General features: G+C 38.3%; 1 protein-coding gene across 4 annotated transcripts in view; it reads left to right on the top strand.

Annotated features, from left to right (window-relative positions):
• The window catches only part of LOC149310621 (G patch domain-containing protein 2-like), a 146,004-nt gene that overhangs the window by 102,668 nt on the left and 18,479 nt on the right, over positions 1-24,857 (top strand). For 2 of the 4 annotated variants that reach the window (XM_089529320.1, XM_089529321.1), the window contains one exon: positions 23,504-23,586. In XM_089529320.1, coding sequence (XP_089385446.1) covers positions 23,504-23,586 — 83 coding nt within the window. Of the gene's footprint in view, positions 1-20,572; positions 20,675-23,503; positions 23,587-24,857 lie in introns of those variants that run through there. The other 2 variants (XM_089529319.1, XM_089529322.1) reach the window with 2 other exon arrangements.

Here is a 24,857-nt window from a genome sequence, read left to right as displayed (position 1 = left end):
TTACAGCTGTTCTTTATTTGATCTTCTAAAGAGGGAAAGATGTGCAAGTGTGATGCCTGCTCCCTTTTTCCCACCATGTCATCTGTTGTTTGGGAAGAGGCCCTAATTTGCAGTAGATAGAAAATTATTTGTCATGTTACAGGTTTGCCAAAAATAAATGAAACCATTAATTACTAAAATTTTTGAGCAGCTGTTAATAGATTGGAATAGAAAAACTGTACATTACACTTACTGGTTAATTACCAGAATTATAATCATTTAATGTGCCTTTTGTGGAAAATAATGGCAGCACCGAAGAGGTAAACTTTGTACACAATTTGAGCACATTATAGCTTTCTAGAAATACACTTTGATATTTTATTTGATATCAAAGCAAGGAATTTATAGCTAATTCTATTCTTCATGCCCACAGAAGGGTCCATTCAGATGCATAATAGTTACAAGCATTCTGAGCTAAAAAAAAAAAAATCCAAAGAAAAGGAGTAAAATGTAGAGAAATAGTAATTGGGCACCCATGATGGCACAAGTTTTCTGTGGTGGTGGAATTGCATGTTTCTGTGAGGCAAGAGCCTGTGCCATTGGTAGCAGGGTGGCTGTTAGGATCTCTCATGTCAGACAGGCTTTTGCTGAGGCACTAGACTAAATGTTCCAAACAACTACATGGAAGCAGTAGTTGGGGGTAGTTACAATGCCAGAGGATCTTGCAGAGACAGTCCTTGTTAGCACTGCACTAAGGAGGCACAGTAACCCCCTTTGAATGTCTTTTACCATGAAGAACATGATAGCACAATCCATAATGAAACCAGAAATAGTGACAGAAGATGACACTTCTAAGTCAGAAGATGCTCAACAAGCTTCTAGAGCACAGCAGAAGACAACTACCATTAGTGCTGTGACTAATGGCACAACTGGACTCAAGCTGGAAAGGATGTTCAACTGTTGACATGCTCAGAGGTGAAACAGACGTCTAAAACTTAATAAATATTAAAGGAAAATGAAACATGTGAAGCATGAAATGGGAGAGTTAGACATAGTAAAACAAAAATGGAATGTATAAACATTGTAGTTATTGGAGTAAGTGCACTAAAGTGAGCAGGAATGGGACATTTTGAGCCACACACTGTTTTACTCAGGAAGTGAGAATCTAAGAAGAAATAGGGTGGCATTTTTAGTGAGGAGAGATGTAGCAAAAGTGGTAAAATTCATATATAAAAAGAATAAGAGACAGGCACAGCTCCACTATGACCAGCTCAGAGGCAGACGAAATGCCTTCCCTCCATTCCAGCTGCCGCTGCTGTGGCCTCAAAGGGAAAGAATAAGAAGCAGTTTCTGCTGGACTTAATCCTCTCCCCGACTGCCATTCCCCTTTCCTTATGTGTCGTATCTTTAGAATGGAAGCCTGAGGGCAGGGAACTGTCTAATTACCAATTTTCAAGCAGCTCTGAGACCATTTCTGAAGAGCAGTGTATGAATACAAGAAATAAATAAATACTGCAAAGTCTAACCAAGCCATGTCAATTACAGTTCAAGGAAAACATGTCAATATAATCATAATCCAAGTTTATACTCCAGTCACAGAAGAAGAAGAAATAATGAAGAATTCTATGCTGAAGTCCAGGAGAAAATTGACCACACGTCGAAACAAATCTTTTTAATCATAGGTGATTGGTACGTAAAAGCAGGAAACAGATCAGAATCATAGACTGTAGGAAAATTTCTCCTAGGATCAAAAAACGAAGCAGGAGACCAACTGATTGAATTTTGTGAGACCAACAGTTCATCACAAAGTAATCTTGTAGTATCTTTGAGGCTAACTGAAAGAAAGAAGCTGGTAGCATGAGCTTTAGTAGACTTCAATATACTTGGATGAATCTGAAGGAGGTTTGCTGAAGTCTACAAAAGCTCATACTACTATTCTTTCTTTCAGTTAGGTGCTACAAGATCCCTCAGTACACTGATTCCCCAGACGAACACAGCTAAGTCTTTGAGTTCATCACAAACACTTTCTTCAAACTAGTGAAGAGCTTACTGTATATATGGACATCATCTGATGACCAATATAGAAATCAAATAGGCTACATAATTGGAACCAATGGAGAAACTCCTTTCTCTCTACAAAAACAGGACCAGATTGTGGCAGAGGCTATGAACTGCTGATATCAAACAGAGTAAAGCTAAAGAACAACACTAAACCAACCATCATGCTGAAATAAATCCTGAAGAACATCCCTGAAAAATTAAATATTTTGTTTAAAAAAAGAGAGATTTGCACTGTTAAGTCTAAGTGACCAGAAGAACTCTGGGCTGAAGCCTGAGACGTTATCAGAGAGGAATGCAAAAAACACCATGTGCAGGAGACCTGGTGATGCAGTGGTTAAATGCCAGTACTGCAGCCACAAAGTTGTGAGTTTGATCTGCAGGGCTCCAGGTTGACTCAGACTTCCATCCTTTCATAGGTCAGTAAAATGAGTACCGAGCTTGTTGGAGGCAATTGGCTAACACACTTTAAACTGCTTAAAAAGTGGTTAGTTCACTATAAAGTGGTCTAGAAATGTAAAGTGTGAAGTGCTAGTGCAGTTTTCATAGTGCTCAGTGTGTAAGAAAATTTATGCAGTGTTTTAATCATCATAGTTTGGTACCTTGTTTTTAATTGCTAATTCTTTATGTATTTAATTGTTGTGCTTGTACTTCTATTTTTATACTAGGCTGTAATCCCGCCTCGATCCAGGCATGAAAATATAAATAAAATTTTTATTATTTATTATAATTATTATAGTAGAATGTTAATTTAATAACAGCTTGATAGGTGTCTTAAATGGGTTTTACTAACCAACATAGATTCTCTAAGAATAAAGTTGGATTGTAAGATCAATATGAATTTCCTATGTACATATTCATTTTTCAGAAGCCCACCAATATTATATTCAAGAAAGCACTACAAATTGAATCAAATACTAGAACAGGAGTAATATTGTAGCTTTCAAGATGATGAACTGCATCTCCCAGCAGTCTTAGCCATCATAGGCAATTATGAAGAGTGGTGGGAGTTGTAGTCCAGTAGCATTTGGAGGACAACAAAATTGTCACTCCTTTACCAGGCTCTCTGGAACAATAAAATGTTGTATCCTATAGGAGCTTTGCAGTTCACTCAGTCTGAGCTATGTGTTCTTGGTCTTATTTACTCCTTAGTATAAAATATAACACTTCTTTTAAAACGGAATGTTATGTGACATGTTTTGAAGAACAAATGAAATCCTAAGCCTTGGCTTGTGAGAACATGATTTTTATTAAAATGCTTTGTGTTTGTTTTTATGTTTTTTATTCATATTCTAAGTTTTTGTACCGAAGTGTCCTGAATTGTGTTCTGATCATGGTAGTTTATTAGTATACAAGTTTGTGCCACCTTTGACTTGTTCGTGAAATGAAATTGGTTTAGATTTGTCTTTGTCTAATTCATATACTTTTGATCAATTCCAACTCATGCCCAATTATATTACATTGCATTAACATAATTCAACAGATGTTGATATTTAAATGCTTTCTGGCATTCACATCTTGGACAGCTGTCTTAGAGCTTGGGGAAAAGGCAAACATTTAGAGTTAAATGCTGAACATATGCTAAAATTACTAATTAGAAGCAAGAAAAAACAATGCATTATCCTTTTTGAGGACAGTAAGACTCCAGTACAGATATTTTAAAAGCCTTTTTGGTTGGCATAAAGTTCATGAGTCTCTGGAGGCAAGCATGTTAAGAATAACTGTACAAATAGACTTCATTTCCCATCAGGTTTTCTTTTTTAAAAAAATACATGGCACACTTACTGCAGGTAAATCTTCATCATCTCCTGCGTTTGAAGTAGGCTGGGAACAGCTAGGAGATGATAGAGTACTGTTCACGGAGATGAGAGAGTCTCCTAGCAAGGAAAATACATTTTTCCTCTTTCATAGTGTCATTATGTTGCTATTCAATATAAAATAAATGTGTCACCATTAAAGTTCCAATCTTAACATCCTGGCATTATATGAAAGGAGTTGACAGAACTGAATTGTTCTATCACATCTGTTTAACATTCTTTTTTAAAAAAAAAAATCCAGAATGGTCATAGTTGTTACTTGTTAGTACAATAGCATTCTCAGTAGTGTGAAAGCAGATGTTGCAGTGCATGTTATGCTGATGATGTCATGGTTGTAACTAAGCCAGAGGAAAAGCTTCAGGAATAGGCAAGCCAATGGATGAATTCAGTGTGAAATTCTGATTACACTTGCTTAGTTCAAAATAACATAGATGTATGTGCTTAAGTACTGTGTTTTTAGAAATAGGTTTAGAAATCTAAAACTTTCTTCATCTGACATTAAGTATCGTTATATTGCATATTCCTACAAGAATTGGGGGAAGGAGGAGTCAAGACAGTGAGCCTCTTAGAGGTTAGAACAAGGAGGAGTCAAGACAGTGAGCCTCTTAGAGGTTAGAACAATTGAAAATTTACTTGGTAAATCATGTATCATTGATATAGTTGTCTTTGTATATCACACTTTTACCAGGGAGCTAGAATTTTAATTTTATAGCAGCTGCATAGGACAGGTTAGGATTAAAGGCTTACCCACAGTCACCCAGTGAGACTCATAGCAGAATTTTGTCAGTCACTAATAAGAAATTTAGGCAAGGCCAACTCCCAGCGCAGTAAAAATTTTACTCCCAGTGAGTAAAAATCACCTAACTACAGCCAAAAACAATGTACACAACAGAATATAGAAGCAACCCCCCTCGTCTATTTATATTGGCAATGCACTGACCACTTTTCCCTCTTAAAAGAAACAATCACAGACCATAGATTCATCCAGTGTCCCTGGAGGCTTTTATATTCCGTGTGTGTGTGTGTGTGTGTAGATACACACACACTCACCTTTGACTTATAAGCAACTTCAAAGTCTTATAAGCAACTTCAAACTTCACAGCTCCAAGCCTAGTCCACACACACACACACACACAGAGCTATCAAACATACTCTGCTGCTTCAACCATAATTCTCAGCCAACCAAACATTCCAGTTGTTGACTCTGAATATTTTTCTGTTGTTTAAAGACATATTACACCAACAATTTGAACCTGATTTTCCCACTCATTTCAGATGTTTTTCAAGTAGGCCTGATGAAAAGTTTATTTGCCTACTTTTGTAATTGTTAAGCATTTTAATAATTAAAAGAATTGTGTTGAATTTTCCGTTTAGGCTATACAGAAATTTTACTTTTTTGTACTTCTTGTGGTTAAACCTAGAGGTAGTGATTGATAGCTTACCTCTGAAATCAACTACTGTGTCTTCATCTTTGCTTATAAAGCACTTAAGCACTATGTTCTAAATCAGGGATAGGGATCATGTATCCCTCCAGATGTTTCTGGACCAAAAATCCCTAGAACCATAGCCAGAATGCTAGAAAATGCAGTCCACACTTCTAGGGGGCTGCGTGATGCCCATATTCCTGACCTAAATCCAATTCCTAGAATAGACTGACTGAAACAATGAGATTTGCATAACTGTTGACTTGATTCAACAGGTCTACTTTAGTTGGAAGCAGCAATAAGATTTTGTTCTACTTTCCTCTGGATTTTATCCTAAAATATACATGTTAATATAAGAGATTAATTTATATTAGTTATACAGTTTTGCCAATAGGTAATAATTCTGTAATTTTTTTCAAAAGATTGGAAGTACTGTTGCAACACCATCATTGTAATAGTTGATAAGAATGTTCATATTCAGAATGTACTTTTTACAGAACAGATACTGTTTTGTCTTAAAACTGTAGTAATATTCCATCTTCAAAACCAAGATACACATTTGCAGAAAATACTTTAGAAATGTTTCCATAATACGTAGTTATGAAAATTCATAATGGTCATATGTTTCCATATTTCCATCAGTCTGCCATTCGGAGGTATCTAAGCCACTGATGTCAGCTCTTGCTGTTTTTATTAAATTGTGATCTTAAGCAACTAGTCCCTATCACTCCTTGCTAAGTAGAATTGGGTGGATATGGATATAAGGCAAAAATATTTGCTCCAAGTATGCATCCTGAATAGGGATTTCCATGCTTTCTCTTGGTTTCTGTCTGCACAGTTTAAAAAAAAAAGTAATACTGTACCATGATAGTAGCTGTCAAAATTACATTTGTAGACATTAGAACTGCAACTAGCATTCCGTACTGAAACTGCCAGACAACAATGGTCTGAGCTTTGCTATGAAACATACATGAGATTTGACTGAACAGTCAGAGAAGTAAGACATGATTATCCAGCATTTAGGTTCTTCTTCTTGATCACTTAGAAGAAGCAAGCATCATGGTTTCTACTCTTATTAGTGGCAAATCTGAAGATTTTCACAAAAGTACAGGGGAGCAGAAGGCTGCTTGAAGAAATGCCATGTAGATTGTCTTCCCTGAATATTAAAGTATTGTTTCAAAGGAGATGTCTGTTCATAACATGGTTAACACAGAATATGTGAAGAGTCCTGTACCAAGATATGAGAGGCTTGTTCAAGCTAACCCTCTTATTACAGCCTCTTATTACAGCAGAAAATGATTTGTTGTATTGTGTTGTATTTTAAGAAGCAGTTTGGCATGAGATACAAAATGTTTCACTTCAGGAATTAGTTGTAAAGTTGGGAGATCACTGCAGTCCAGATGTGTTCGTTTACATTCCTGTCATAGGATGAGCATGGACATGGACTGTGCTAAGGGTTCGTTCCATCTGACTGTTGTGAGAGTTCCCAGGTGAAAATCCTCCTGTCATTCCAAATACACTTCTCTCATTCCCAGTTTTGTAATACAGCACCTAACAAGGAGTGCAGAGAGCTGCAGCCTGGTTATATGCGTAGAATAAATTGTGTATTTTCTACCTTTCAATTCAAGCAGTTGTGGTGGCTGCCTCCGAGTTACTCTGTGAACAGAAATCCATTATGTGAATGGCAGTAGAAGGGCACAGTATATCATCATATGGGCTGCACACATATAACATGTGGAAGACTGTCTGTTTTTGCATGAGTAATTTTAGAATTATAGGATAATATAACTAGACAATGCTGCATTTCAGGGAACTTGTTCTATATCAACCATCTCAGTTTTTAACCATTTTAATTTCTCTCCCCATGTTTTTGCACCTGCGAATAACAAATCTTCACTGCACTTGAGGTTTTATAACTTCTTCCTTGATTCCCCCCCCCTTTTTTTTTTTTCACATTATTCTTGATATAGATGACCTAAATACCTGAAATTATAAAACACGATTTAAAAGTAGACCACGATTGCAAAGATCACAAAATTGGCATATATTTTACAGGTTCTATATAAAATGGGATGACATTAAATAAATTGTTATTAAATCAAAATGAATATTGAAGGTTTGGGGGACAGGAAAAGAGTTTTGGAACCTCAATGCACAAATGGAAGCTGAAAGAATTTAGTTACTGTTAAACTATTGAGAGTATTGAGAATCCAGAAAAAGTGTGGGTTCACCATTCTATTAAACTACAGTTTAGCATGATCAGAACAAACTACACTGAACATCTAGCTCATGTACTGCTACATGAAAATGTTCAAATTTTTTCACTTGTATTTCTACTTAAACAGAGCTGTCAATTGAAATGTTAGTGTGTGGATAATTTTAACTGTGGTTTGGCTTGTTTCAAGCCAACCACAGTTAACATTGACCACAGTTTACAGGTTCAAATCATACAATGAACTACTAAGAAGAAGATTAACAACAACAATAAACAAACACTTCCATACTACCATATTAGAAGGCATACTGGGAGCATCCAGCCCCAGGATTCAGAGCACCTCACTCTCATCACACTAAACTAAATGCAGCCAGTTGTTTTTTGTTGTTGTATTTAGCCATACATTCATCTTGTAATTCATCTGAACCAGAACACAGAACATGAAATGATGTATTCTTCCACTTCTTTTTATATTAAAACATGTGGACGGAATTATCTCTGTGAAAGGATTGGCAATCCTCATCTGCCCCCTTCCTAGCTCTTCTTTCCTGATAGGTAAACATACCCATTGTCTTCTTGGCAGTTACTTTGTGTTTAGCCTGAGAACTAAAATCTACATTCAAAGCAGATTCAAATACATTTAAATTTATTTGAACCAAATAATAAAAAAACAATTAAAATATAAAAACATATTAAAACACAGTTGAAAGTAAAAATAAAAGAAATTACTGAGACAAAAGTCTGACAACATGGTGTAATGGGTTGAGCATTGGACTACAACTTAGGAGACCAGGGTTTGAATTCCTGCTTTCCCATGGAAACCTACTGGGTGACCTTCGGCAAAGTTACTTTCTCTCAGCCTCAGAGAAAGGCAAAGGCAAATCCCCTCTAAACAAATCTTGTCAAGAAACCCTTTGTTAGGTTCACCTTCAGGTAATCTTTGGTCAGAAATGACTTGAAGACACACAGAAACGCATCAAAAGCTCCATTAAAAATCTAGGTTTTGTAATTTCATCTTCACAGCATACCCATTTGTTTTCAGGCTCAGTTGAAAGTGCTGATTTGGTCTTAAAAACCCCAAAGATCTTTGACCTGGTTATTTGAAAGGTTGCTACCAAGTATGCTGCCAAGATTTTAAAATCTGTCTTGAAGGTCCTGCTCAGTATGCCTTCATCCTGAATCATTGCATCATGAGTACAAGAGACAGTGCCTTCTCAGTGGTGGTGGTGCATCAGCTGACAAATTGCTGCCCATTGGAAACTGGCATATTCCCCAATGACTGTTTTTAGATAGAAATTGAAAACATTTTTATTTAAGGAATTGAAAACATGTAGCCAAGCAGCAAACAAAGAGGAGACAAGCTCCACATGCTAAAGGATGGTCAATGAACAATTTGTTTGCTACTCTGTCAAAAGTGACATAGGACTTCATGTCTGCCATGACAACCATGGGTCTGTCCCCACTCATGCTGTTGAGCACATGCTTGACCTCATTTTCTGTGCTGAATTGGATGATTGTGATCTGAGAGTGGAGGAACCATCAATACTTATGGTGTCATGGGCAGATCACCATCTAACTAGGTATAAACTTGTTAGGACTGAGTGGCGAAACAAATCGGCTCAAAGGAGCAGCCTGCCGCCGCCCCTTTGAGCACCAGATCAGGGCCATGGCAACCACACATCATGGCCCCGATCCAGCGTTTTGGCCCAGAAAAAGAGAGCCGCTGCTGCGTGGCTCTTCCCCATTTCTTCGGCGCAGCATGTCTAAATGCTGCACCGAAGAAATGTTGTGATGCCACCCACTATCTGGTTAGGTGTATGGCATGATGTCGCTTTGGAGGTGGAGTCAGGGCAGGCATGCCCGCACTCCACCCCAACGCCAGCCCTTTTGGCTGGTTTGCACAGCCAAACTGTCTCTTGTATAGCAGCTAAGAAACCCTGCATGAGTGGAGGACTGATTAAGATGGTCCACCTCAGAAAGGCTTATGGATCTGGATGGCTTTCTGATCACTCTTAGGGAGTTTCCAGTATCTTGGCAGACAATTCTGTCAAAGCTCTTGTCAGCCTCTGGAATGGAGAAATGGACAAGGTAGTGAAGTCAATTGTTCCAGAGCATCCCTTCTCACAGAATGGAGTCGAAAACCAGTGAAACCTGGTGTTTCAGATAGCTGGTGACAATGATACAGGTGAGAAGGCAATTAGAGCAACATTGGCATAAACGCAGAGCAGGGGCAATCTAACAGGCATATATTCTATGGCAATTCAGGCAGAAAAAAAATCTTCTCTTGCAGTCATTGCACCTGCAAAGAGCTAGCCAGCAGAACTGTTTTATTTGGTCAGGAGAGTTTTACACACTGACCCATGAGTGGAGAATCCAAACCACTCTGAACAATTTATTCAGCACTTTGCAGATGTAATCACTTGGCTCCTCTCTGACTTGGATGCTGTAGTACAAATCCAGTGGATATAAGTCTGGCCACTGCTTGTCCAGTTGTAATGAATACTGTCAGTTTATGCAGCCTGGAGGATAGGATAGGATAGGAATAGGATTCTTGGAGAGGTAATAGCAAACCCTTGCCCTTGACTTGTTAAAAAAGCCAGAGGGGGGCTTGCAGAGTAGGTAAAGGGAGAGAGTGATTGGTGCCTTGCTAAAACAAGGCAGAGCTCTATCATGCTTAAAGGAGGCAGTTATAAAACCACAGTTGAAAAAGTTCTTCTGTGGGTACTACCATGCATTCCATTTTGGGGCAAAAGACTAGGGCTTGTGAGAGATAGCGTAGTGATTTGAGTGTTGGACTCCGACTCTGGAGACTATAGTTGGAATCCCAGCTTGGCAGTGAAACCCACTGGGTGACCTTGGGCAAGTCACATGCTCTCAGGAGAAGGCAATGGCAAACCTCCTGTGAACAAATCTTGCCAAGAAAACCCCATGGGTCGCCATAAATTGGAAATGACCTAAAGGCACACAACACACTAGAGTTTGTGATAGCCATCCATCTCCAAGGTGAGGTTAGTTCTGGACAAAGTGACACATGCCTTAGTTACCTTTTGTTTGGATTAATGGGCTCTATACAGGGCTGGCTATGAGGAGTGTTTGGAAGCTTCATCTGGATCAAAGAGCTGCAGCTAGATTGTTAACCGGGGCTGGCTAAAAAGAGCACATAAATCTCTTGTTGTATCAGCTCCACTGGCTACTGGTCAGTTTCAGGGTACAATTCAAAATGCTACTTATGACTTACAAAGCCCTATACAGCTCATCTGGTTATCTCCCATGTTTTGATATCTTTGAGGGAGGTTCTTCTCTCTGTCCCACTATCTTCACAAGTATGTCTGATGGCAACATGGGAAAGGATCTCTTGGTGGCTGCTCCTAAGCTTTCGAACACTCTTCCTTGAGATGTCAAACTGGCTCCCTCCTTGCTATCCTTCCTTGAATAGTACTTCTAGGGCTGAATGCTCAGGGAGGACGGGCCTTTCATAATGTTCTATATTGTTTATATTTCTCATTTCTCTCTTTAATTGTCATGCTTTTTAATTCACCTGATGGTTTACATATTGTTTTTAACTTTTGCATGATGTGATTTTTTAAGCTGTATTGGTTTAACATTTGCAAGCTACCTTGAGTCCAGGCTTCAAAAATATAACGTATAAATAAAGTGGATACAATAGGAGAGGGAGGCATGGCTCCTCACATATTTGGGGCTGGGTGCTAGATGCAGTAGGCAGTAGCTTCTAGGTCTGTAGCAGCTTCATTTATATACTGCTTCGTACCACCTAAGCAGTCTCTAAGCGATTTACAACTGTAAGCTAATTGCCCCCAACAAGCTGAGTACTAATTTTAGCGACTTTGGAAGGATGCAAGCCTGAGTTGAGCCTGAGCCCTTCACTGGTATTGAACTCCCAACCTTATGATTTGTGAGTGACAAAATTTTAAAGAGGTACAGAACCCTACCTCAAAATAGGTTTCACATCTCTGATAGTGCAGTAACAGAAACATCACTGTGTTGCATGAATGTGTACTTCATGTATATACTTGTACATTGTGATGTAGCTGCTGAAGTGCTGCTCAGAGAGTTGGAACATCCTAATTCCAGTCCTCACTATGTGGTCTTCGGCCAGTCTCTGTGTCTCGTTCAGTCTGTTCCATGAGGTTTTGTGAGAATATAGTAGGAAGAACTATGCACACTGACTTGATCTCAGTAAAAGAAAGGTGAAATATAAATGTAACAGGGAAATGGATAATACAACTTGATCTACTTCAAAATCAAGATTAAATAATGGGCATGCTGTCATTGGGATCCCTTTACTGTTTATTTAATGCAGTTAAATAACTCTGGCCTTTCTAGGTGAAAACCTAAGACAGCTCACAAAATTAGGCATACAATCAATGTAAAGTTTAAATTTAATTGCTGATATTCTCCTTGTAGAGATTGTTTGCATTTTTAGAAATAGCTACACAGACATACATTCTACTGAATTTGGTGTAATATTTCAGTGTTAAAGTGTATGAAAAAATGTTTGCAGTGCCTAAAGATATATTTTGTATTCTAAATTAGCAGCAGTTTGACATTTCAAATAACAAAATAATTATTCAAAGTTCTTGTCTGCCTTCTTTGAGATGAAAACTACTTAACTCTAGCCATTTTACATTATCCTTCTGAAATCATCTCAGATATGAACTCTCTTATCCAGCTTGTGACCTGACAGAATGCAAAAGGATAAAACTGAAGGGTTGTACAGCCATCTGCAGGAACTCATTGATACTGTGCCAGTACTCTTGTTGCTATTTTTATAGGATTTCATTATTGTAATTAGGTTATAGCCTTGTTAACTGCAACATAAAATAAACTAGAGAGTGAAATCAACTTTACTACTTGAATGGAGAAAAATATGGTTTTAGGCATATTTAGGGAAATATAACAGAAGCTGAATTAGCCATCCAAATGCCAACAGTGCTAAAAAAAATTCTGTGAGTAAAATATTATTGTCATTACTTTCTTATCAACAGGTTCTGGTGAAGTTTGGATTAGAGAATCTATATGGCAAAAAATGGATTTCTAATTTGAAGAGCTCTGAATCAGTCCTGCAGATAATTTTATCTAGTCACTACAGGACTATAGCAAGAGAAGCAATACCTGTAGAATTCCTGATGGTTCCAACAAGACACAAATATTCTTTTCCCCTATTTTTAGTAGAAAATTAGCCTTTTAAAAAATGATTGGTTAAATATAAAAGAAACAAAATACCCCAGCTATAATTTGTGCAGAAACACATTATCATTACATAGAATGAAATTCTATTTGCCTTCTTGGGAGCAGAGGCTGAGTCCCTTTTATTTAAAATACTTGTTACCAGAAGTGTTTTGGATATTGGTGTGTGTGTGTGTATGTGTGTGTGTGTATATATATTGGAATACCCGTGTTTGTATATATGTATATAATGAGATATCTTAGAAATGGGATCCAAGTCAAAACACAAAATTAATTATAGAATCATAGAGTTGGAAGAGAATGCAAGGGCCATCCAGTCCAACCCCCTGCCATGCAGGACATCTCAATCAAAGCACCCCCAACAGATGGCCATCCAGCCTCTGCTTAAAGACCTCCAAAGAAGGTCACTTCTCTCCAGGATGAAAAGGTGCCATTGTTGAGCACCCTTTGGGTTCGGCCGGTCAACCAGTAACAAATCCATGTAACAGTTACTTTGTCTAGCCCACATTTCATAAGCTTGTTTGCAAGAATGTCCCTCCTCCAGTCTGCTGGGACTTCTCCTGTTCTCCAGGAGGCCTCAAAGATTATTGCCAATAGCTCCGATATTAAATTTGCCAGTTCTTTTAATACCCTTGGATGTAGTTCATCTGGTCCTGGAGACTTATAGTCATTTAGGTTAGCCAGGTATTGTACTGGGAGTTCAAGTTCATCTTGCTTATTTCCCATGCTCTGTACATTAGTGTAGAGACATCGCAGACCATGGGTCCCCTTTATTTGCTGCCTGTGCAAGTTTTTTTGCCTCCCACTGTTGGGTCCTTGCACTATTTGTCTTGTTTCCTCTATGTCAGTTTGACTATTTTCTCCAGCCCTTTTACCTTCCTTAATATTGTCTCCCTTCCCAACAAAACTCAGTTTAAAGCCCTCCTGATCAAATTCTTGAGACTGTTGGCAAAAACATTTCTTCCAACTGGCGTGTGACATGCAACCCATCCCTTGCAAGAAGTCCCTCCTCATGGAACCGCAGCCCATGATCCGCTATTTTCCTCTCCCTTCCTGGACCATGCCCTTGAACTGGCAGAAGAGACGAGATGACAACTTGTGTATCCATTTCTTTCAGCTTCCTACCAAGAGCCTCATAATCCCTTCTAATGTTCTGAAGGCAGTGTCTTGCAGTATCATTGGTTCCCACATGGACCAAAAGGAAGGGATAATGGTCAGTAGGCTTGACCAGTCTTGTCAGACTGTCTGGCACATCACGGATCTTTGCCTCAGGGAGACAGCACACCTCTCGAGACATCTTGTCAGGCCTACAAATCACTGCTTCTGTACCCCTCAGCAAGGAGTCCCCCATTATGACCACACGCCTCCTACGAGGATTAGCAGCGGCTGTTCCCTCTGGTGGAACTCTCAGGCTCCCCTGCTCTGTCCCTGAAGTCTCTCCATGCTGCTCTTCCTCATCCTCCTTGATAAAGGAAAGATCTTCGAATAGATTCTCTAGCTGCAAGCTCCCAGAACAATCCCTTCTTGGCCTACTTCTCTGTGTGACATTCCTCCATCTGTCTTCCTCCTGTGTATGTGAAGTGACCTCCTCCGCCCCAGCACCTTCCTCTGCGTGGTACTCATCCAAGATCGTTAGTTCCGTTGTGTCCAGGAAATCCACTTGCTCCCTAATATGCTGAAGTGTAGCTACTCTGGACTCCAGCTTATGTACTTTCTTCTCCAAGAGTGCTACCAACTTGCACTTGGTGCATATGAAGTTCTCCACTTCTGTGGGCAAGAATACAGTGGGCCCATGCCTTACGCGGGGGGATCCATTGTGGACCTCCCATGTAAGGCGAATTCCGCCTATGCTGGAGCCCCATTCATTTGAATGGGGCTCGTGCGCGGCGGCGCAACAGGCATGCACCCCATTCATTTGAATGGGACACGCCGCCCCTTGCACCCCGCGCGTTCCCCATGGCTTGAGCATGTAGGCTCAAGACCGTGTAAAGCATGCCTGCTTATAACGCGGGTGCACTGTACAAACATCCCACAAGTGTTGCATGTGACTGCAGCAGTTCCCTCAGTGTCCATACTGCAGAGTCTTTAGTAATGACTGAAACAGGACTGTGGGCTTCCTCCTCAAAAAATCCTCTGGTAAACACCAACGTTAAGGCCCCTGGTGACCTGGCCTTTTCACCAGTCTCTGACAGCGAGCTTAATCTTCTGGGAATATAACTTTATAGGAATGTCCTGGCTGCTAGCTTGTACTTAAAGGCAAGGTTCTGACTCAAGGTTTGCTTCTCACCTGCTGCCTCTGCTGTAGATTTCTTTGGATCAAAAAAAAAATCTCTCTGTGGCAGGAACTGGTCTGAAGGGGCTCTGGGAGGAGTTATATAGAGCTAGTCTGCTAGCTCCACCCTTAGTGACTCACAGACGTGGCTCACAGAAGCTCCACCCCTCAGCAACATGCACACTCTCCCAGAGTTTTAAAAAAATTCAAACACCACTCAAAATGGCTGCCCAGCTACTCCTCTCCTTCTCCTCTCTCTGGCAGGAACTTTTATCTTTTATATACATCATATACAGATACTTTAAGGTAATTTTATACAATATTTTTAAAATAATTTTGTACATGAGACAAAGTTTGTATAAACTGAATCATCTGAAAACAGCCACTCATACAACATGCTTTGGGTTTTGGAGTATTTTGCATTTCTGAATTCTGGATAAGGGACACTTAACCTATAGTGAAAGTTACTGAGAAGTGGGTTTGTGTACAAGCTTATTTATTTAAGAACATTTTATATTGCTTTTCTTTAAAAAAAACACAAATTTTTACAATAAAAACAGGTACAGGAAAATCAAATGCTAAAAATAATAAAACAATAACATCAATTAGAATATTTTAAATGGTGCATTAAAAATGAGGGGTAACTTGGAAAACAAAAATATCTTTAGTTGAATGCAAAAATACTCAATACTGGGAGCTCACCTAATCTCAGTGGAGAGAGTTTACCACATGGTGAAGAGAGAAGGCCCTCAACACCACTAACTTCACAGAACCATTCATGATTGTTCCTCACTATTATAGCCAGCTTATTGACCAAAAAGAAGCTGCTTTGAGATCTCATAAATATTATATTTTGGTCATTTATCTTAAATTAGTGAAAGTTTGAAGGTTTGAATGTTTTAAAATTATACTTAACACAGTTGTGAATATTTCCAGAAGGAATGTGCCTGTTCCTTTTTTTTGTTTTGTTTTGTTTTGTTTTGTTTTGTTTTGTTTTTGTGGAAAATCTGAACCATCAGGAATTGGGCAGGGTCCAGTAAATGATAGTCACAAGAGTAGTAATGGCTTCCATTGATCATAATGTTTATATATTGTACTAGGCAGGAGGGGTGACAGAGAACAAGTCTCTATATTTGGCTCATTGTCTTAACATTACAGTATGCAAATTGTCAGAACATTACAATATGCCAATTTTGTAAAGTGTTATTTGAGTTTGTGGCAAGCATTTATAATGGATAATTTTAAACCAGGTTATATTACATATTTATCCCTACATAAAATATGCATCTTCAGTGACTCATCCCTCAATAATCTCTACAATGTTCACAAGCAGATATAGTGACGAATTAGCCAAATGCAGTTCTGGATTGATAACTTAATAATGGTACAGTATTTAAGAGTGAAGACAATGATTCTTAGAGGAGGTATTGTCTTAGCTATAAAACTAGGGATTGAAACAAGGAATTTATTAAGAAAAAAGAGGAGAGAAGTCAGTGTTACTAGTCTTATGTGTTGAGAAAATTAACCCTGAAGAACACTACCTGTGGGTTTAAGCTTGTGATTTAACGTCATGCTTGTATTATTTTTAAACTGCAAATAGCAGCTGCTAGGGACCTACTGCAATCTTTTTGAAAGATCTATCCTAAGATGCTGTTTGATTTGTCCAAAAACGCTCATTGGCACTAATATGGCAACTTCAGAGGCAGTGCAGTAGCATTTAGAGCATTAGACTGGAACTGGGGAAACAATACTCAGCCACGAAGCTTGCTGGATGACCTCCAATCAGTCACTATCTCTCAGCTCAGTTTCTCACAGGATTCTTAGGATGCTAAAAAGGAGGACCAGGAAGTCTGCTGTGAAAGGTGAGCTATAAGTGCTATAATAAAACAGAGCTTGTAAGGTTACCTTTCAAACATAATTCATTCTTTTACTTACAAGGCAGGTAAATATGCGCCATCTCCTCTAAGATAGTGAGGGAGAGTGTGAATAGCTTTTTATAATACAGTATCAGTATTTGTCTCACCCATGATAGTAGAGGTTTGTCATACCCATGATAGTAGAGGTTAAACTTACCAGTAACTTGCCATAGTTACAGCCCTGATTCAGTACCAACAACAGTTCCTATTTATAGTCTGTAAGAGACATGTACAATATTAAACTATTTTTAATGGCATATATGTTGGCACCTGCATCCTGAAGATGATTTATGAAAATGATTGTAGCATCTTTCTCACTTATTGTTGTACAGTGCAAATGATGGTTGCATTTCTCTCACTTATTGTATAGTGCAGTAGTAGCATCAGTTGTTTGGGGGAGTTACATAAAATGTTTGTTTGCTGTACAGCATAACACAGTATGAAATTAAGTTACAAGGGAAGGAGATTTTCAACAGAAGAAAGAAAGCAGTATTACCGGCATCAAGTGGCAGCTGTGGCTTGTATTGGCAAATCAGACCAAAAAAATAAATAAATAGCCGGATGAAATTGGCAATAGCTCTTAATGGTGATTAATACATTGCTGTTGATCAGGTGTTCTTTCCTGGTGCCCATGCTGTGTCTCTAAATAGCATCTCTTTCTCCTCCTGTTCTTGTAATTACGCACCTAAATAAAACAAATAGTATGTATTGTACCCAAAAATAATTTGTCAACCACTTTCCAGTTTTCTGTTCTTCCTTGTTTGTTCATTTAATGGCATGCCAGTTACAAATATATTTGGCCTACCAGTATAAGTTCACACTAGTCTGGCTTTTTCAGCCTTTTCCTTTTCCTCTGCCTCAATTTTGCCACTGCCGTGACACTTGCAGGCCTGCTCCACTGTTGTGCAGCTGATGCCCTGTCTAGGCTTATCTCTTTCTTAGTGACAGTGAGTGTTCTTGCCAAATGCCAGGGACCATAGTCACATCTGTTTGTCTCCCGAGCTTGTCTGAGGCTGCTCGGGAACACTTTTTATCCGGGGGCAGCTTTAACTAGGCCTAATACTCTGGAAAGCCCTGTTTGTAAATGCATACAAAAAGGCGACAAGTTTCTGTTGTCTTTCCTTTAAAATTATTCCCTTTGACACGACTTGCTCGAGTCCCTGTCACCAGCATGTCAACAGCCAAGTTTTCAGGCAAGGTGGTCTTAACAAGTTCTATTGCCCCTGCCATATAGCATGCCGAGCTTCCTGCCAGAACACTATTTATAAATGATAGCTTGGAGCAATCTATGGATAAGTGGAGAGGAATCAGGGGAATTAGCTGTTTGTAATCTTCCAGTCTGAGAATTCATGCTAAGGAACATAGAGGCAAGGCTGCTAAGCTTATTTCTCCTATTTTACCTTATCTCACTGAATGGAATTGGAAATTGAAATATGTGTTTACTAAATCAAGGGAAACACTAATACTGGTACTAAACGGAAATGAGACTTTGGCTCATCCCCCCCCCCCCCCCCAGAATATTGCATGCTTTGTTTGTTTGCTTGTTTTTAAGCATTTGTACTCTGCTCTTCAGCTAGTGTGGCTCTCAGAGAGGCTTATATATGATCAAGAAGGATGATAACATATAATTTAAAACAGTAAAAAATAAACTGTTCAAAGCAGTGGCAATAATGAGCCAAATCCAGCATTGCACAACGGGTCTTCCTTTCCTCTTTTATCCTGCCCCCCCGCAAAGAAAAAAAATCTGTTCAGATGGTCTTCCAACATTCTGGAGCAATTGAAAGACCACCCAGTTGGCTGTATGTGAAGGGTTTATTTGAGCTACCAACAATGTCTCGTCTGGTGGAAAGTCACCTTTGGAAACAATCTGTTTTCTGCTGCTTTTTCTTTTCCTCTGCAGAAGGCTTTTGGTTCTAGTAGCCTTTCTGTGTCGGGAGAAAGGGCCTCATTCTGAAGACAGTGGTGGCACCTGGAAAACAAACCTTCATTATAGGCTTAATCATTCAATAGACTCTACCTTCTTAATAGTCTCTTAGCAATTTGTCGTTATGTGATAAATGACTGGCCTATGGTGATCCCTAAGTTTCTTTCCATGACTATAGTACTGTACAGTTGGCCCGCTATATCTATGGATTCTTTATCCACAGATTCAACTATCCATAAATAAACACATCCAAAAAGCAAACCTTGATTGTGCCAGGGCAGAGAACTACAGTTGCTGGGTTATAGAAGGGGCACCATTTTACTCTGCCACCAAATTTAATGGGACTTGAACATCCATGGATTTTGGTATCCACAAGGAATTCTGGAACCCAAGAATTCATTGTATATATATATATTAATTTATTCTTCAATACACATCACTGTTGAGGAAAGTCTCTAGGGAAAGCAGTGTTGCTTGAAAGTGAATGCCTTGCTTCACAGTATGCTTTATACTCAAAGCTGTATCTTGTAATCCAAAATAAGAACTAGAGTGAGGTGGACAACTGCAGTTCTCTGCCTTGGAACACAGCAGAAGACCAAGGGGCTGCCAAAAATTGCCAAGGCATTAAAGAAACAAAACCAGAAATAGCCTGAAGTCCACTTCTAGCTTTGAAACAAAATGGAATAATTAATATTGAATAGCAGTAGTGGGAATCACTGCAACCTATTGAAAAGGAGAATTGCTATTCCTGGAGGCTTTCGAAAGAGGCTGTACACCTTTTAGAAGGGATAAGTAAAGGTGGTTCAAGAAATCTGAAAGGGACTGTAAAAACTGTCTGGGGGGACTGCCTTGTTTCCACAGATGAACTAGATACACAAGTGAGTTCCTGAGTTTGTTGACTTTCCATAAATTGGAATGCTCATGTCTCCCCAATAAGAAGGTATGAGATTCAGAGATATCTCACACAGTTTATGGTAATGGCTGTGACAGGTTTGCCCCCTCCCCAAAACTGCAATGCACAGAAAGAGAGAATGCAGATCTCCTTATGCATCTGCTTTTCACCACGAGTTGTTAATATGCAAAGCAGCCTTTAGAGTTCAACTGTGAGTTTGACCAAATTGATTATCTTGTTTTGAGAGGGTAAGAGATTTTAATAACAGTTCTTGGTTTTCGTATTTCTTAAATATTTACAGCATGTGTGTGTGTGTGTGTGTGTGTGTGTGTGTGTGTGTGTGTGTGTGTTAAAAAAACAACCTCCTGCTTTTCCTCAAAACAACAATTAAAAACATTCTCACCTTGAGTAGTGATCAAATTTTTGTGCTTTACAAAGACAATTATTCATTTATGCTGAAGGAACATAGCTACCTTTCAGATATTCATTGATTTTAAATTAAAAAGTAACTGCTATGTTCTACACAAAGGGCGACAACAATAATAAAGTAGTCCTTACTTAGTGTTATTTGTTGCAACTCCCTTGCATGTGCTGACAGGGAAACAAGGAGGGGAGGATCCAGGTCCCATAATCTAACTGATCAATAATCTAGATATCTCAATGCAGTGTAACAGATAATCAATGTGAGCAGAATTACTCAACCACAGCTAGCTGTTATTCCTAGAGCTAGGGTCTTCAGGTTCAATTGGCTGACTTTATTAATTTTTATCTTTCATCCTACTTGAATTCTTGTTTCCCATCTTCCCCATTGCTTCTTAGACTCCCCTTCATTATAGCAATTCTAACAAATACTGTATTCTATTACAGTGTGAGCTGTGCCCAGATGGCTCTTGCTGTCAGTGACCCTGCAATAATATTAGGACTTGCTGTGAACAAAGGAGAGGGAGGCTTAATGTTCCTTTGTGAAAGGTATATTAGATTTCATGTATTCCTCACCTATTGATGTAAAGTTCACTTTTGTACCAATTGAAGACACAGTTTTAGCAGATTACAAGGTCTGATTTTTAAACTTGGATATTATTTACATTTCAATTGAGACATCTTCATATTGTGACTGATGTAACTTAAATGGTACGACAAAATGAGCAACTCATTTATTTCCTAGAGAAACATTTTAAATAAAAAAATTAACCAGTTGTTTGTGAGTCCCATTCAAATGGACTTTCAGGTGGTCTTTGTGTGAACAGAAGGATATACATGAACCCCGCTTTTTCAGGAAGCAGCAGCATATCTCAGCATGCTACCACAAAATAAAAGCTTATTTTACAGTGTTTAAGGTTGATCTGGAAGTGTTGATAACTACACAGGAGACAGCAATATGCACTTAACTGTGTAATACTAGGGTTTTGTATTTCTCCATCTGGAAGAGACTGAGGACTAGACTAGGCATAACAGTTTACTCAGGTCGTCCTTATATGCTTGCAGAAAGGATGGGATCCTGCGGGTACTGGACTCAGCATCTCTCCCTCTGTATCTTACCCTCCCACAGTTGTAGACATTATTTCCCATTCCCAGAATCAGAACCAGCAGAAACAGTCTGGGCAATGGAGAGATCAGGCACATGAATAGGAAGTTTTAGGCTCTATCCCTCATGTTGTTACACAGTGAACATAATGATTCTTTTCAGTCAAGAATGCTGAATTATTTTTGAAACTTCATATTCTGTTTTGAATGTGTGTTTTGGACTTGCCTTCTCCCATGACTGTTTTACCTGTGTGGGTCTAATATGCTATAATTGTTGGTTTTGGTTTTACGAGGGGATATCGTAAAGTTTTGTAAAAGCTTTTTATTGTTCTTTATACGATTTTGTTCATATTATGGAAATATATGACATTCTCTGTGGAATTTAATTTACTGATTGTTAATTAAATATTGAATGGTAATGGTCAATAACTTTGGAATCGGAAGCCCATATGATTACAAGATTGTGCTGCACAGACAGGACATCTTGGTTCATTAGAAAATGATCAGAATCCCAAACCAGTCATTTCTCCTATTCAAACCAACCAAAATGTCACAATTTCATCTTAAGATTTAGTCACAGTATTGTGACTTCAATTTGAAGGCATGTTGCTCCCTGCTGTTCCTGTCTGCACAGCATCTTGCCTGGGGGCTATTCAGACGTTATTTTTGTTAGCACAACTATGCGAATAACCTCACTCATGCATTCCAGTTTTGTTCTTCATACTATTTTTTTTTATCAGAACTGCATCTATGCTCATCTCTGAGAGTTTTTTTTGCTCACACATGTCAGCACTGTGAATCAAGATAGTCAATGATGTCGATGTATTCATAACATGTTCAAGCCATGCAGAGTTTTATCCTGGTTTACCCTGAGTCTTTTCACAGCAGTTATTCTCACAGCCAACAATGCAAATCTTTTAGGAAAACTAAAAAAATATCATCCTGGGGATTTGCAGGTTTTGGATAGCCCCCAAAAAACTTTAATGGATGCATTTGAAATGCATGTAACAGACATTAACCCCACATTCATCCAGGATTTTTTTCACTGTCTGAATAAACCCCCGGTGAACTGTTCTGGAGAAGCTGAAAGCCTGCTTACTATATTGCGACAGTTTGATTGGCCCTCATACAGGTATTGTCCAAATTGTCCATTACGAGATCAATTCTCAGAGTTATTTTTTAATCCTCATCTAATGTGAATCTACCCCCACACCACCCCCTTTGACCAATGATTCTACCTTTCTGAATCATTTTGTATCATTGGGCAAGTTCTCTGATCAGTTTCCCTATAAGTTTTCAGCCAAATAAATGTAATCTTCCGCTTTTCTCTTTCTATACTGTTTCTATTGCCAGTGATGCAGAGAGGATGTTAAAAACCAAACTCAGATACTACTTACTGTTTTTTGTTATGGTTGTTTTAATGAATTTTGATATATATCACCTACCTAATGATATCTTAGGCAAATAAAGTAGAGAATATGTTGTTTTCTATTTCATTTGACTACAGCCTTGCAATTTATTTGCATTTGTTAAAAGTAAGTTTAGTTTCATCTTTAGTTTAATTAACCTGTTCTGAACTTTAGTTGTGGAGGTGGAGGACTCAAACAACCTTAGCTCACTTTATATTAATGTATTCATCTTTTCAGTCAAATAATGGAGAGTTCTTAAAATCTTTTTGGGAAACTGCATGAATAGTTATTGGAAGGTATTAGAGTTCTCCGATATATGTCTGAACTGACCTATATCTCGAAGTGATTGTTATGAGTTCCAATTGTCCAGTAATCCAGAACACTACAGGACTAACTTTTCATAGGATGAGTTAAAATGGATTTAGTCCCAATGGCAAAACTGGAGTATTTAGATCGCATTTAATCAAAGTTTATCCATGATTCCTGGAGTTCCAAAAGGGGTCAAAACCTTTTCAGAGCATCTCAATCACAACAGGTTTCTAAAGCTACAAATGGTGTGTAGATAAGATTGAGAAACATATCCCATTCATTCCCAAATTCCTCAGTCCTAAAAACTCTGGATCACTTTATGAAATTATTTGAAATTTTTTCAGGATAAACAGATATAAATGTTTCTTCACACAGGTATTTATATTACTTCTCCATCCAAAGTACTTCTCAACATAATTAATGTTCAGTTTTAGAAACAGTGCAACTCCATCTTTGTTGAAATAATTTTTTATAAAGATTTTAATTTTGCTATTTTACTCTCTATTTGGCTATTTCCTTGCTGTTGATAGTATATCTTTCCATTAATTGCTTACAGACAGACAAGTGTCCATTTAGGATCGTTGTGCATGGGTGATATCAAACGAAGAAGAAAAGCTGCACCACTTCCAGGACCCACTGGTAAGCAAATTTACCATGCCCAATTACCAACTTTGTATTTGCAAAACAGCATAGAGAAAGAAAGAGAGACAGTAGTAACCCACAGGTTTCAGTCTCCTTATAACAAGGTTTGAGGAGGGGTTTTTTGCAATTCATTTGAAAAGATGTTTCAGAAGTTGACAAAGGAATTTTTAATGGTGCTTCCTACACTTGCCAAGGGAGAGAGTACTACTGATCTTAGTGTGATATACTTCTGAATAAACATGTATTGAGTTGTAACCAAGATTGTGTTGAAGCCTGGCACAGAAAACAGTATGAGATGTTGAAGCTCACCCCAGGTTTGTTACTGTTTCTGGCCTATTGTCTCATACTACTCATAAAAATATGAGTTCACTGTACAAAATCTGCATATTTTACACACACACACACACACACACACACACACACACACACACACAAAGGCATCTTCTGAAAGATACTTTCAAATGTACCAAAAATAGGCCTGTATTTGTGGTATATCGTATGATAGATTGACTGGTCAAGATGTACTATATCTTTGTAACTGTGGCTATTTGAAAGTTGCAGTACTACGCTGTTATCAGTAAGAATATATTATTATTATTATTATTATTATTATTACTACTACTACTACAACTACTACTTTTTAAAATGCATAAAGATATGTAATTCAAATGTGCATTCAGATGTGGCCTTCAGAGCTGTCTCAGGGCTTACCTAAATTTGCCATTCTGCTAGTATGAGTTTTGATTTCCACAGTGTTTTATTCATCAGTGACAGTAGCAGACCAAAAACCATCTTTAAAAGATTGCCAGAGCACTTCAATGGCAGTAACCTGGAAAAACAAAATGTGTGGGTCAGGTCCTAAGACTCCAACCATATGTATAGTGAAAAGGAAAAAAAAAAGGTTAATGGCTGTGGAGAGGATAATATAATTATTACTACAAGGTGATTTTAACATCACAAGTTGAAAGTGACAGAAGGAAGTCATTTTGTTAAGTGTGTGTGAGTATAAAGCAATATAAAATTAACTTTAGTATACATTTTTTACCCAAGCTAGCAACCTGTTCACTGCTTTTTTATTTTAGTGTAAGGTAGCACACCTGTCGTATTGCTGATGATGGCAAAAGTACCAAGCATTCTCACAAATACCTTCCTGTTTTTTTGGTTTAGCCAGAACTTTGGAGTCTTTAAGGCAATAGGGGGAGGATTTTTATTTGAAGTAAGAGATTCAATAGGGTTTTGAGTTTGCCATTAATGCTACTGCTCTAAGA

This window comes from Sceloporus occidentalis, unplaced genomic scaffold (assembly GCF_023333645.1).
Source record: "Sceloporus occidentalis isolate IW3139 unplaced genomic scaffold, rSceOcc1.0.p SCAF_6, whole genome shotgun sequence".
NCBI classification, from domain to species: domain Eukaryota; kingdom Metazoa; phylum Chordata; class Lepidosauria; order Squamata; family Phrynosomatidae; genus Sceloporus; species Sceloporus occidentalis.
Note: the sequence above shows the minus strand (reverse complement) of the source record. Positions and strands in the feature narration are given on the sequence as shown.